The 14687-nt window shown below is 50.9% G+C and overlaps 1 protein-coding gene across 1 annotated transcript; it reads left to right on the top strand.

Moving 5' to 3' along the window:
* Window positions 1-2598: 2598 nt before the first annotated feature.
* Tmem121b (transmembrane protein 121B) lies at window positions 2599-7210 on the top strand. The gene has a single exon (XM_005340568.4). It carries the CDS (start codon window positions 4546-4548, stop codon window positions 6763-6765), a length of 2220 nt encoding a protein of 739 aa, XP_005340625.2. The 5' UTR covers window positions 2599-4545; the 3' UTR covers window positions 6766-7210.
* The last annotated feature ends 7477 nt before the right edge of the window (window positions 7211-14687 follow it).

Raw genomic sequence — 14687 nt, 5'->3', positions numbered from 1 at the left:
CCTTCATCTGGCTTCTAGAATGCTCCCTCCATTCCCTACCTGCTGTATGAACTTCAATGTCTTCTCATCCTTCAGCTCACCTCTCACCAGCAAAGGCTTTACTGTCTCTCTCATATTTGTACCTATTCTGGACCCCGTGTAGAACTTGGCCATAATGCTCAGAATACTTTATTGTGTGTTATTGCTTATCTGTTTCCCTCTTAGGAAAAACTTGCCTTTTAGTTTTATTTTTAAGACTCTGGAACCCTAGCACCTAGCTCAGGGGCTGACACGTGGAGACACTGATGCAGAGGTTTCTCCTTTGTCCCTGTGGGTGGTGGCATCACTGTGAGTCATCCAGGGAGTAGCTCAGGGCATACCAGAGAGCTCTGAATTGGAGAGACGTGGTGCCTATTTTCAGAACTCACACAGTATTTTTGAGACTTCAAGTACTTCAGATGCTGAAGCTTCGCAGACTCCTTCTTCTTCATCTCGTTCCTGGCTGGGTTCCCTCTTCCTGAGCCACAGTATAGGGTGATTGTGTGACTCTAAGCCAGAGAACTCAGCTTGTGTCTTTTCTCCTCTTATGTTCACACAGGGAGCATCTGTGGGCTCCACACACCCTTGGATGGTCCCCTTTGGTCCTGTCCTTTCCTCTTGTTCTGAGGGCGAGAGGCATTGATGATGACCAGAGAATGGATTAGGAAGGAAGGGACCATGGCTTAGTCCTAGGAAAGGCTCTGTTCCCTGAGGCTTCTGTACTGTTGAGCTGGCTAGGACACCTCTCCTCCCTCTTGGTCTGTTTCTGCTTCAGGAAAGTGGTGAGCCACTGGCCTTGCACTTCTAGGAGGACAAGAATATTATGTGACTAAAGAAGCCCTATTTAGTGCCCAACACTTAACAGATACTTAGGGAAATGGTTTTTGGATTGATAACCTGCTTAGTTTGTTCCTGTCCCCTGGATGCCTATGAGCTGCTGCCATTTGGGTTTGTGAGAAGGAGAGTTATAGCTGGTGAAAGCACTGAGTTGAGTCACAAGTCTGCATCTAAGCCTAACTCTGCCCTTAACTAGCTGTGTGAGTTGCTTTATCTCTCTGACTGTAGGCTTCCAGGTATTGAATGTAAGCCATCTAGCATCAGCCCTAGGTGTTTACTGTCGGGGACTAGAAGGAAATTCTCCTTCAAAGATTAGCCTGACAGCCCCCTGGGAGACATCCTGCCTGGGAGGCATCCTGCAGCTACCTATCTCCCTGGAACATCCTGCAGTTATCAGGATCATCAGACATCTTGTAGCTGGCAGTTTTACCACCCACATCCAGCAATTGCTGATTAGAGAGCTTCCCCATCCCCAGCATATAAGTACCCCTGTATGAACAATAAAAAGTTTGCAGCTTGATCAGAACTTTTGTCTTGCTGTCACCTTTCGTGTCTCTTGTCCCTTCATTCCTCCCCATCTAGGTTCGCTGCCCACGTTGATGTGTCCTGCCGGACGGGACAGTTTACAAGGTGTTCAGGGACTGTGTCTTTCCTTTTCTAGATCATTATGGGGGGGCTGGGATGTGGCTCAAGCGGTAGCGCACTCGCCTGGCATGCGTGCAGCCCAGGTTCCATCCTCAGCACCACATACAAACAAAGATGTTGTGTCCCCCGAAAACTAAAAAATAAATGTTAAAATTCTAAAAAAATAAATAGATCATTATGGGATGTTTATATTTACTTTAGGTATGAGAATGACTTTTTGTCTTCCGGCCTCTTATCTCTGTCACATCTTTTTTTTTTGTGTGTGTGTGTGTGTGTGTATGTGTATGTGTGTATGTATGTGTGTAGCACTGGACATTGAATACAGGGTTATTCTATCACTGAGATACATATCTTTTTTTTTTTTTTTTTTGAGACAGGGTCTTGCAAAGTTGCCTTCAATTTATAATCCTCCTGCCTTAGCCTTCCAAGTTGCTGGGATTACAGGGACCTGTCACTGCACCCAGCTACTTTTTTATTTCCCTGCCAGTATTGAGGATTGAACACAGGGGATTTCTACTATTGAACTACATCCTCAGCTGTTTTTATTTTGGAATGGTATTGCTAAGGTGCCCAGGCTGGTCTTGAACTTCAAATCCTCCCACTTCAGCTGCCCAAGTAGTTGGGATTATAGGTGTGTGCCACCACGCCAAGCTATCTCTGTCATATCCTTATTATACCTTTGCTAATCCCTTTCCAGGCTGAAGCAAAGGCTGTGGGGGGGGGGGGCTGGGGGTGGAGGAGGGATACAGAAGAGGCTGGAAACAGCCCGGTATAAAGAGGTGCTCCCGCCAGTATTCCAGCCACCAACCTATTCCATAGAGTGATAGAGTACACTCTGCCTCTCATGGTGATTATTGTTGTTCTTGTTTTTAGGGCCTATAGGCTAAATGAAATTGGGCTAGAGAATCTTACAGAAAATTAATCTTCCTGATTGACAGATCACTTCCTAGAAATCCATAGAATAACTTCACAGGACAGTTGAAATTCAAGTAGCCAGGGAGGAAATCTGTCCTCACAAAGGTACCTGTGAGGGGAGGGCCAGGAGTGTGTGTGAGTGGGCTGGGGTGGGGCAGGATCTCCTGTGTTCTCTCAGGAGTCCAAGTTCTTTGCTTCATCAGCTGCTTTTGCTTCTTCAATTGCTTCATTGACTTGGGCCAGTCTTGGGCCAGCTTCCATGTTAGCTGCTGGCCTGTATTTTCCCTAGGGGAGACTCAAAGCCTGGCTATAATCACTCCCATTAGCAGTTGGCTGTTCCCCAATCCACTTCTTTGCCTGGACTGGCTTAACCCTGATGTCTGCCGGACCTGTAGTGTTGCACACACCAGTGGAGCCTGCATCTGTTAAGCTCTTGTTCCCCACCTTGAACCATGTCTCACCCTCCCACATATTAGCACTGGCTAGAATGGCTGAATCTCACACTCTAGCAGCTTTGCTTCTTGGCGCTGATGGAAGTGTAGAGCTGTGTGGGAGCAGAATTCTGAATGTGGCTTCGGGAAGGAATCCAATCCAGATAGTAGCCACTGGTGGCCCTGCTATGGGTAAACGCTCCTTAGGTGGCTGATGTGAACTGACCAGAATTATGGTACCACAAGCTGCCTTTAACTGAGTGTATGCTCTGAACCATACCCAGGGCCAAGCCACTTACACACATGATCTCTCAATACTTACAACAACCCATTTAAGGTAAGTTTTACCGGTGAAATAATCAGGCTAACTTCACTCAGACTGTTAAGTGGCAGAGTTGGAGCACCAGCTCCAATCCACCTCCTCTCATCCTTACACCTGCTCTGCCTTGTGTGATTGAACACAGAACTTTTCAAAGGTTGCCTGTGCCAAGGAGAAAGAGAAACGGTGCAGGTCATGAGGTCTAAATCCCAATTCTGCTTTGGATTAGTTGTGCAGGCTGGAGAAAGCAGGGTTGGTTGAAACTGACCCTTATCCAAGAGGCAGGTTTAGGGATGCAGGCTGGGCAAGTAACCACTGTAGTCCCACTGCATCACTTCCCTGGTGCCATGTGGGGTTACCAAGATGAGCCCAGCCACCACAGCTTTAAAATAATGAAATCAGGGTGGGGAGCTTGCAGCCTGAAGGATGTGGAGGAGGAGGAGGAAGATTCAGGCAAGCTTCCTGCCTAGCTTCAATGAGGGCTGGGAATGGGATTATATAGGAGTCCCAAATCTTTCTTGAGCCCCAAATGTTCTAGTCATAGAAATTTCTAGTCATAGAAAGCTCCTATTCCCCTAAAGGGCCCTACCTTCTTTCTTGCCAAGTGTCTGCCTGGATATCCAGTCCTTGCCATGGATTGAGGCCCATGGGGGTGAGTCAGTATGAACTCTGAGCTTGTTGGTGCAGGGTGGCTGACATAGTCCATTCACTGTTCCTTCTGTGCTTTGGCAGGTTGTATCATTCCCTGGCTTCTCCTTTGAGCCTTAGTTTTTATCAGGTGACCATGTGTCTTAATGGCCCTTTGTTTTCCTCTGTGCTAGATACATTTTGTTACTTCCAACTCTTATTTAAATTCCTTTGAGAATAAATACCAAAGCCTTGCTTGACTGGGGCCTCTCCATCAATCCCTTCATTCATTCTCTCTCCCCAAATACTTATATTCAGGGAACTTCCTGATCCACTGGAAAATGGAGCTTCCTTGAGGGTGACCCAGAATTCAGTGCTGGGTGCATGAATATGCAGAACTATATTTTTAGGGCTGCCTTTTAAAAATCCGTATTGCCTGACTCCTCCATCAGTTTTTAATGCCTTAAGGAGAGGCAGGATGGCCCAGTGGAAAGGACACCGGGTGGAGTGTGGGGGGAAGCTGTCCTGCTGCTGACTGCCATAGGAGCTACGCTGACCAGGTACAGAAGCCTGAACGTGTGGCCTGAGTCTTGTGCTAGGCGTCTATAACAAGGCAAAAGTCATCCAGCCATTGATGGATGCTCCAAGGATTCAGCTAGTGGAACTCCCAAAGGACTTCCTTAGGAATCCTGTGCTTGCTAAGGTTCTGCTACCGTCGCCACCAGTCAGCCTCGTTCCTCCTCATTCTGGGGGATGATACCTGCGCCTTTCTTTGCGTCCTCCAGGCCCACACGACTCCCCACCCCGTCTCTAAAGCCTCAGCGTTCTCCTCCTTTTCTTCCTCTGATCCAGCAAGCCAGGCTTTCTCCTCCTCTGGTCTCTCCTCTCTCCCTTGAATCCAGTCCTGGTTTCCCCGCCGCCAGCTCCCTTTTTTGTCGGCTGGGCTCGCTCCCCGCCTCCGCCCCCGCCTCGCCCGCCGTCACCAGCTCCGCGGTCGGATCAGCTCCTCTCCTACCCCGCTCCCAGCCACCCAGGGCTCGGCTCGCCCAGTCCGGTGGCTCCAGTCCGGATCTCGGTGCTGCCCAACCCGGGTACGAGTCCCGCAGCTGGGGAGGAGGCGGCGGCTACTGGCCCCGGCTCCCCTCGGCCGCCTCGCCAGCCCGAGGTTGGCGGGGAGGGAGCAGCTGGGCAGACCCCGGAGCCCCTCGGAGGACAATGCACCCGGCGCTCAGCAACCCTCGCGCGGTCTCATCCTCGTCTGGCTCCTTTCCGCCGCCCCCTGCCGCCGCCCGGCTACAGCCCCTCTTCCTCCGGGGGGGTTCCTCCCGCGGCCGGAGAGGCTCGGGCGACAGCAGCACCAGCACCAGTACCAGCCGGGGGGGAGGAGGCGGCAGACGCGGCGGGGGCGGCTGCTCCCCAAGCAGCAGCACGGGCGCAGAGAGAGAGGACGACGACGAGAGCATCAGCATCAGCAAGCCACTGGTGCCGGCCACCGCCGCCGGGCTCCCGGGACCCCTGGCTCAGGGGGGCGCCGTGGCCACCGACTCCGCGCCGGCAGCCTTCTCCTCCTCCACTGCCACCACCTCCTCCACTTCCACGCCCACCTCCTCTTGCAGCATGACGGCTGCGGACTTCGGCGGGGGCGCAGCGCCTGGGGCCGTCGGGGGCTCAGGGGGCCGCTCCGCCGGGGGCGCGGGCGGTACCGGGACTGGCAGCGGCGCTTCCTGCTGCTCGTGTTGCTGCTGCTGCGGCCGCCCGGCCCGGTCTGGCCGCAGGGGTCGGCGTCGCGGCTGCACCCCAAGCCCGGGGTGCCGCTGGGGCTACCAGGCGCTGTCCGTGGTGCTACTGCTGGCGCAAGGCGGTCTGCTAGACCTGTACCTCATCGCCGTCACTGACCTGTACTGGTGCTCCTGGATCGCCACCGACTTGGTGGTAGTGGTGGGTTGGGCCATCTTCTTCGCCAAGAACAGCCGGGGCCGTCGGGGCGGCGCGGCGAATGTCGCGCACAACCACCATCAGCATCACCACCACGCTGCGCCTCCTTTGCACCTGCCTGCTACCTCATCAGCCTCTGTTGGGGCCCCGGCCGGGGCCAAGGCGCGCGGCGGACGCGCGAGCGCCGGAGGTCCAGGGAGCTGCCCGGGGGCGACCGGGACGGCGGGGGAGTTCGCCTTCGCCTACCTGGCCTGGCTCATCTACTCCATCGCCTTCACGCCCAAGGTGGTCCTTATCCTCGGCACGTCCATCCTGGACCTCATCGAGCTGCGCGCGCCCTTTGGCACCACGGGCTTCCGCCTCACCATGGCGCTGTCGGTGCCCCTGCTCTACAGCCTGGTGCGGGCCATCAGCGAGGCGGGCGCGCCTCCTGGTTCTGCGGGACCCCTGCTCCTGCAGCCCCAGCAACACCGGGCTGCTGGCTGCTTCCTGGGCACGTGCCTAGATCTGCTCGACAGCTTTACCCTGGTGGAGCTGATGTTGGAAGGGCGGGTGCCGCTGCCCCCGCACCTGCGATACCTGCTTATCTCTGTCTACTTCCTCACCCTTGCCTCGCCGGTGCTCTGGCTCTACGAGCTCAACTCCACAGCGGTGGCAGCGTCGTCCTGGGGCCAGGCCTCAGGCCCTGGCAGCTGCAGCCGCCTTCTGCGCCTACTGAGTGGCTGCCTGGTGGATGTGCCCTTGCTAGCGCTGCGGTGCCTCCTGGTGGTGAGCTTCCAGCAGCCCCTCTCCATCTTTATGCTGAAGAACCTCTTTTTCCTTGGCTGCCGAGGCCTGGAGGCCCTAGAGGGCTGTTGGGATCGGGGGAGTCGGACCTCCCCTAGTCGGGCTAGAGGCAGTTATGGTGCTCCACCTTCTGCCCCACCGCCCCCGCCGCCACCACCTCAGGGAGGTTCCCAGCTGGGCCACTGCATCTCTGAGAACGAGGGGGGTCCCCATGGTTATGTCAACACGCTGGCTGTCGCTTCCCAGAATTGAGGGAGTGAATGAGAGGGAGCCTTGCTTTGAGGTTGAGGCCCCAGGCCCTGTGGCCTCAGACCTGTTCCCAGGATTTGGTTAGACTTTGTTGGGAAGAGGTGACTTTTACTAGGGCTGAGGGCCAGCACATCCTTTTGCACACTTTAGGTAAAGACAACTCAGAGGGAGCAGTAACCGTGGGGGAGGTGGGTCCACTTACCCTTTGCTCCTTTTTCCATATCCTACCCCAATACTGACCTCCATGGGACTGGATGACTATGCTTCCTGCTTTCCCTGCCTCACCCAAATTCCCATCCATTGTGAGAGAGAATGGAGGAAAGGGGGTTATCCAGGCAGGGGGGCTGCACCTTGGGCCTTCACCAGCATCTTTTAGGCTGTGGTTTGAGGCCACTGACCCCAAATCCACTCTTCTCCTTGTGTATCTATTCCAGAAAGTAGATGAAGAGAGAGGTGGGGGGGGAGGGCGGGGGGAGGCATTGTTTCCTTGTGTCTACCCTGTGGTCCTTGCAACCACAAGGGGGGTTGGGGGGAATTTTGCTGCCCACCCTCCACTACCACCAATCTCCTCTTTCCTGCCTGAATTTTTGACCACGAATCCCCAGGAGAGTGGGCCTTGGAGTTACACAGTTGTTTTCCTCAAGGGAGAAGCTCTCCCAGGTCTTCCTCAATCCCACTCCTCCCTTCTCAGCTTGGGAGGAGGGATCCATATTCTAAGGACCAAACGGCACCCATTCTTGGGTGAGTGAGCATTTCTACCTCTGTGCTTTCCACTTTGTTGCATCATGCACTGATGCTGCTTGCAAAAAATAAAGAAAATATAGAAGTTGTGTTCAGTGTGGCCCCAGGTCCCATTGGGGTTTGGTGCCAGTGATTACAGGGTCTGTGGAGTATCAGCCATTGGCTCGCCCATCTTTTTTTCCCTCATCTGCATCCAGAATGCTTATCCTTCCTGTGCTGGTTCTGGCTGGGTTAGAACTGGGCTCAGAGAAGCAGCTTGGGTGGGGTTCCTGGATGGATGTGAAGTTGGACTTTCCATGGATCCAGGGGAGTAGGATTCCCAGTCCCCATCTGTCTCTCCTCCAGGGAACTAGTACAGATCAGGAAAGGCGGCAGTGACCTTTCTGTCTCTGCTCTGCTTATAGAACTCACTAGGAACAAGGCAGGCTGCAGAACCCTCCCTGCCTGGCCAGCTTTCCCTCATGCTGTTCCTCTTACCGAGGTAACGACAAGAGACGAGCAGGGTTGCCCACTTACAAACTTGGGGTGGGACATCACTCTTGGAATCCTTGAGGCAGGATAAGTATTTTTAGGGGCGGTAAGGGTGCAGGAAGACAGTAGGGACTAAGGCCAGGAAATACTCACTTTCCCCCACCCACAATAGAATGGGATGGGGGCAAAATTTTAGGCATTTTGGGTTCCCCTTCTTTCTTCTGCTTTGGGAGTTCTGTGTAGTGTAACAAACCCTGGGCCAGGATCCGGAAGACATGGATTCTCGTTCACTCATTATCTTTGAGTAATATATTATTTTTACTTTCTTGGCCTCAGTTACCTTCCTAGTGTAGCATTCTTTGTATTTAGGTCTCTTGAAAGCCCTGATTTTAGTGCTCTCTGTAAGGGCAGGTAGGAGAGGAGCCAGCCAGGATATACTTGTGGAACATTCCCTGCTTCTTCTCAGGCTGGAAGAGCAGGTGCTGTTGGCACCAGGGCTGGGGTGGGCTTGTAGGGTCTTTTCCTACTGCATGGTCTCTAGCCTTCTCTAGAGTCCTCAGCACAGGGAGGGGCCCAGAGTGCCAAGTCATGACAGTGCACTAATCCAACAGCCGGGACACCCAGCCAAAATAACCTCTTGTTTTGGTTCAGCTGGGATCCTTTGGAAGCCAAGGGGATGCTTGGGGTTTCTTCCCTCCCACCTGCCTGGGGGCTTGTGGGCAGAAACCATCCATGTGGACAGATCCGTGAGGGGCTAAAGCTTGGCTAGAGTGCTCTGGAGCCTGCCCTGCTCTGCGCCGGCAAGGGTGGGGAAAGGTTTACAGTCAGCACCCTCTGGGCTCTCACCCTTCTTGCACTGCACTGGCTGGCTGGATTTGACAACAAATCTGTTCTGCCTTCTCCCTAACCCGAGACTGACTCCCCTTCTTTTCTTTTGATTGGACTCAAGGTTCTGGGGCCTAGGCCCAGGCCCAGGTGGGAATTGAGAGCTGCTCCTGCTACTCCCATATCTTCTCTCCAGCTTTGCTGTTTTTCTGCTACCTAATCTCAGTGACTGTGAAAGGACATTATGTCTGAGCCATGGCTGGCCCTGGCTGGCCCCTGACCCACCTTTGTTCTACTCTTTTGATGGCCATCTCCCTGCTGAGTGACTAGGTATGAACTCTGAGTGCTGTTGGGTTTTGGTTGGGGGCGTGATAGGTTCCAGTGAGCTGCCGCTTCCCTGGGTCTGTGGAGATGATGCAATGGGGCCAATTCTGGTAGAGGCCGGGCCTGCTCAAGTCCTGCCTAAGGTCCCTTCTCCCCCTCTCATTCCCAGCATCCTCTTTTATACATTGGGCACAATTAATTTGTGCTTAGGAGGTGAAGTCCCTTCTTTTTGGTGTTTTTTTTTTTTTTTGGGCGGGGGGAGGTGGGGTGGAGTGGGGTGGAGGGTACTGGGGATTGAACTCAGGGGCACTTGACCACTGAGCCACTCCCTAGCCCATTTTTGTATTTTATTTAAGACAGGGTCTCACTGAGTTGCTTAGCGCCTCGCTGTTGCTGAGGCTGGCTTTGAACTCATGATCTTCCTGACTAAGCTTCCTGAGCCACTGGAATTACAGACATGCACCACCATGCCCAGTTTGGTATGTTTTATTTGAGTCTTTCACTCATTCCCCCTTTTCCAGTGTCAATAAGAAATGTCACTTAAAGCTTCCCTTTAAAAAATTATTTATTTTTATTTGTTTTGCTGGGGCAAATGCTCTACTACTGAGCCACATTCCCAGCCCCCTTTTCCTTGCATTCCAGGCCATCTAAATTGTAGGGATTAAACCTGAGATGTTCCCCAGGGGTCTGATGACCAGGATAATGTGCTGTCCCTGAAGCCTGTGCCAGTAGTATGGTTTACAGAAAAGAACTCTGGGCTCAGAATGTAGACCTGCCTGCTCCTGATGTTTGAACATGTGTGTGGGTCCTCTACCAACCCCTCAAACCTTACCCATTTAGACTCTCTCTAAAGACTATCAATTTGATTGAAAAGGGGTCTCCCTTTGAAACCAGGCTGGCTTCAAACTCCTGGGCTCAAGCAATCATCCTGCCTCAGCCTCCTGAGCAGCTGAGATTATAATCATGCAGCACAATGCTTGCTAAGACCATTCTCTTTTAGTATACCCTGATAATGAGCTGGTGGATTTTTGTAGAAGAGAACTAGCTGGGATCTAGAGCCCAGAAGGAGGAGGGAAGTGGCACCTCACTAGCATTTATCACTTTTTTTTTCTTTCTCTTTTTAAAAATAAAACCAGACTCTGTTCTGAAAATAAAAAACTTGAGACTTGTGACAAGCTTCCTGTGTGGTTTGTTTTAAGATCTTTCCTGTCCTGGTTTCCTTACTGAATTCTTAAATGTCACTGTGACATTCGTTGTCATTTCATATGTTGGTATAAACATTGTGGGTACACCTTGGCTAGGTAGTTGGAGTGATCTGGGGAGGCAGAGGGCTATGGCCTGGGGCTGGGGGTGTCTAGCCAGGTCGTGGCTAACTCTGTGGAGAGGGACTCCCCCAGTTGCCTGAGTTTCTCCCAGAATAGCTTTCCAAAGGGGAAAGGCTAGAGAAAACAGATTTTTATTTAATTATTTAAAAAAATATTTAACATTTTTTTTTTAGTTGTAGATGGGCACAATATCTTTATTTATTTTTACGTGCTGGGAATTGAACCCAGTGCCTCATGCATACTAGGCAAGCACTCTACCACTGAGCCACATTTGAGATGGGGTATTGCTATATCACCCAGGCTGGTCTTGAACTCCAGGGCTCAAGCAATCCTACCACCTCAGCCTCCTGATTGGCTGGGACTGTAGTCAAGTGCCACTGTGCCTGGTAAGAAACAATTTTATTTTATTTTTTAATTTTTTTTTGAGAGAGAGAGAGAGAGTTTTTTAATATTTATGTTTTAGTTTTCGGTGGACACATACACACAACCTTGTTTGTATGTGGTGCTGAGGATCGAACCCGGGCCACATGCATGCCAGGTGAGCGCGCTACCGCTTGAGCCACATCCCCAGCCCCAAGAAACAATTTTAAATACTCTTTCCTTCCTTATCACTCTTGCCCCAGCCAGAAGCATGCATTCTTATTATGAATGAAAGACAAACAGCCATGTCTTATTTATTTATTTATGAACAGGAAGGAGACTATTAAGTCTAAGGCAGAATCTTGGGTCTGCACCAAAATAAAACCACAGTAATTTTTTCTTAGCACAAAGGCAGCCAGTACTATTCACCCCATTCTGTGTTGTTACTCTATAGTCTATTGCTTTCTGCTATTCCAAAGGCTTTGTAGCAGTCTGGTCCAGCAGGGCACAGGAGGCCAAATCAGAGCGTGGAAGAACCAGGGAATCTGTTTGTGTGGCTTGGGCAATCCCCAGACCTGGAACTGGTTCATCATTTATAAACAGGGGCAAAGAGTCTACCTCACAGAGCTGTGCTAAGAGTGGATGAGGTGACATTTACTAAAATGGCACTTTTCCTGAAGACACTGATAATCCCAACTGGGAACCAAATTGACATGCAGAACAATTATAGAACAACATAAGAACACGTTCTTAAATCTGGTGTAAAATAAGATTAATTTGGCTAAGCATGTTTTGCATTTGTGTACTAGAGTTAGCTCAGCTGGTGATCACCAATTGGTCAGCTGGAACATGTCAGAACGCCCCTGGGAAAGGTGGAGAAGAGCTCTGGTGACCAGTTCAGCATGCCAACATGGAGGACAATCTGACCCTTCAGAGCTGGCTCCAAGGAGGAACACAGAAACAGATCCCACCCTTGACTGTGGGATTAGCTCATTTTCTCCTTGTCACCTGTTTTCCTGAGGCCTGGGAAAATGAGGAGGCTTGTGAATGCCACACTGCAGTCAGCAAGGGAAGCCAGGTCTGTCACCTCCAGAATCTGCAGCACCCTGGAAGCCTCCAGTTCACCTTTCCCTCCACTGAAGCTCAGTTCTGGCTAAAAAGCAGGGCTGTTTTTCAGTTTTTATGTGAGTCCCATGGAAGAGGTGAGCAAAGCCAACCAGTGGTCACCCTGTTAGGCGAGGGCTCAGGGCGGGGGCTGGCCAGTTGCCTCCCCTCCTCCTCTTGTCACAATTACATCTGGAAGGATCCAGTGAGCTAGTTCCTACTGCAGTGTTCACAACCCGGGGGGCTGCTGCTCCTCCAAAAGGAATCTAGGTACCAGGGAGTGGGGGCATCTTGGACACAACTTCTTGTCACCCTTCACATCATGACGGGGTCTCCCTGTTCCATGAATGGACAAGGCTGGCTCTACTGGGTGGCCACCTGTGTTTACCACCCTAAATAGACAAGAGTGAGGTCCAGTGCCAGGACCTGGGGAGGCCACCAGGCCTGGAGAGCTGGGGAGTGGCCTAAAGCCAGATGACCCTGGGAGCCATTGGGAGTGATTTGATGGGGGAAGTGGGGGCGCACATTTGGGGTGGAGGGAGGTGCTTTATATTCTTCTGTAATATAATCTATAGGCTCTGTGTTGTGGCCGTTTTCCCACATGCACATATTCACTCAGTTCACACATTTATTGAGCACCTAACATATACCAAGAATTGGAGCATAGATTACTTTTATAATTTGGAAAAGCAAACACTAGAGGGAAGAAGCAATAAATAACAGCAGGAGAAGCAGCCAATCAGCACCCCAGGTCACAAGCTGCTCTGCCCCAGGATCAGGTCAGGGTTCAGAGAACCCAGGAGCCATTTGGCTTCCTGCGGAGTTAGGGGTATACTGACCCAGGTGTGGCTAACATGGATCGGGTGCTTCCTGGGTGTGGGACACTTCAGTGCCTCTCGTGGATTTCATGGACTCCTCACAAGACCAGGTGAGATACAAACTCCTGCCATCCCCAATTTAGGGTGACCTGAGGCCTGAGGAAGATGGCCTAATTGGTCACTCAGCCAAAGAGCAGCAGACCTGTGGTAACTGTCTCCTCTATGTAAGGAACCTTTCTGTCCACTATACCTGGCTTATTAGACTCAGGGCCTGTGCTGCAGTTCTCTTGGACCCTTGGTCTCCTCAATAGCTTGGAGCCCATGTGTCTGGTGGCCCTCAGCTGGCAGGCCAGCTCAAGAAGTGCTAGGGCAGGACAGGGCTTGACACTCTTCTGCTTTATTTAGGAAAGAAGTGCCTCAACTGCAGAGTCCAAACATTATAGAATTAAAACGGCCTTCAACCAGGTGTAGTGGCACATGCATGTAATCCCAGTGGCTCAGGAGGCTGAGGCAGGAGGATCTCAAATTCAAGGTCAGCCTCAGCAACTTAGATAGGTCCTGAGCAATCCAGCAAGATCTTGTCTCGAAATTTAGAGTTGGGGATGTAACTCAGTGACAGAGCACCCCAATCCATAGTACCACAAAATAAATATTTTAAAGAATTAAAATTGTTCATGGCATTGTAAATACATATTTACCCTTGTGCCCTGTTTAATTTTCAAAGGGGAAAAAATGCACATTCAGGGATTCCCTGCTTGAACAAACTCTTTGAGACCTAAATACCTTTGAGGATCTACCTAAGAAGGAAAGAAAAACTGCTTTTGAACTGAAGCACTACTGTATCAATTGATGTTGAGATGATCATCTAATTGTGCCTCTTTTTCTTTTTGTGGTGCTTGGGGTGGAACCCAGGGCCTCATGCATACTAAGCACTCTAACACTGAGCCACACCTCCAGCCCTCATGGTGTTATTTTTTTTTTTGGCTAGGGTCAAGATAGTAGGCAGGAAAAAGCATAACATTTCTCTGCATGAGTCAGAAGTGTACATGATGGAAGTAACTGTGTCCACTAGACACCAGTCATGGGTAGATGATCCACTGAATTTTGGTCACGTTGGCTGGTGCTTTCTGCCCACCCCCAAGGTCTTCTGCTGCCTTCCACCTAGAGGAGGGTGGGAAAAGCAGAGCTTAAAGGCGTCTGTTCTTGGAGAGGCTTTTGGGTGAGAGGGTTTTTGTTAGGCAAAAAATTAGGCACAGCTTTGATTATACATGCGCTTGATGACTTGGCATCCAGCCAATAACATATGCCCCACTCAGTTACATAATTTCCAGCACTTATGGTGAGCAAAGACTCAAAAGAGATTGAGGGCTCTGAGGAAGCGGGAGGGAAAGTGAGGAGAAATAAGGGAATGACATTAAAGAAAGAAATGAAGCCAGTACACGGTGGTGCATGCCTGTGAACTCAGGTGCCCAGTAGGCTGAGGCAGGGGCTGCCTGAGCCTTGGAATTCAACGCCAGCCTGGGAAACAGTGAGAAAAGGAGAGGGAGGAGGAGGGGGAAGGAAGGAGATTTTTTATTCCATTTGTATGACATGACCAGAGAAAGCAAATCTACAGAGTGTACATTAGGGGTCACCTAGGGATGAAGAAGTTAGGTGGTGATGACTAGGGGTGCTGGGTTTCTTTTTGGGGTAAGAAAATGTTCTAAACTTGATTGTGCTGATGGTTGCTGAATCCTGAATACACTAAACATCACTAAGTTGTACAGTCACCTATGAATTGTATGGTATATAAAGTATATTTTGGGCTGGGGTTGTGGCTCAGCGGTAGAGCGCTTGACTAACATGTGCGAGGCCCTGGGTTTGATCCTCAGCACCCCATAAAAATAAGTAAATAAAATAAAGGTATTGTGTCCAATTACAACTAAATAATAAATAAAAAAAATCAAGTATATCTTGA

The sequence above is a fragment of the Ictidomys tridecemlineatus genome, chromosome 6, assembly GCF_052094955.1.
Source record: "Ictidomys tridecemlineatus isolate mIctTri1 chromosome 6, mIctTri1.hap1, whole genome shotgun sequence".
NCBI lineage: Eukaryota > Metazoa > Chordata > Mammalia > Rodentia > Sciuridae > Ictidomys > Ictidomys tridecemlineatus.
The sequence above is the reverse complement of the archived record's forward strand: the minus strand, read 5'-3'. Positions and strand labels throughout refer to the sequence as shown.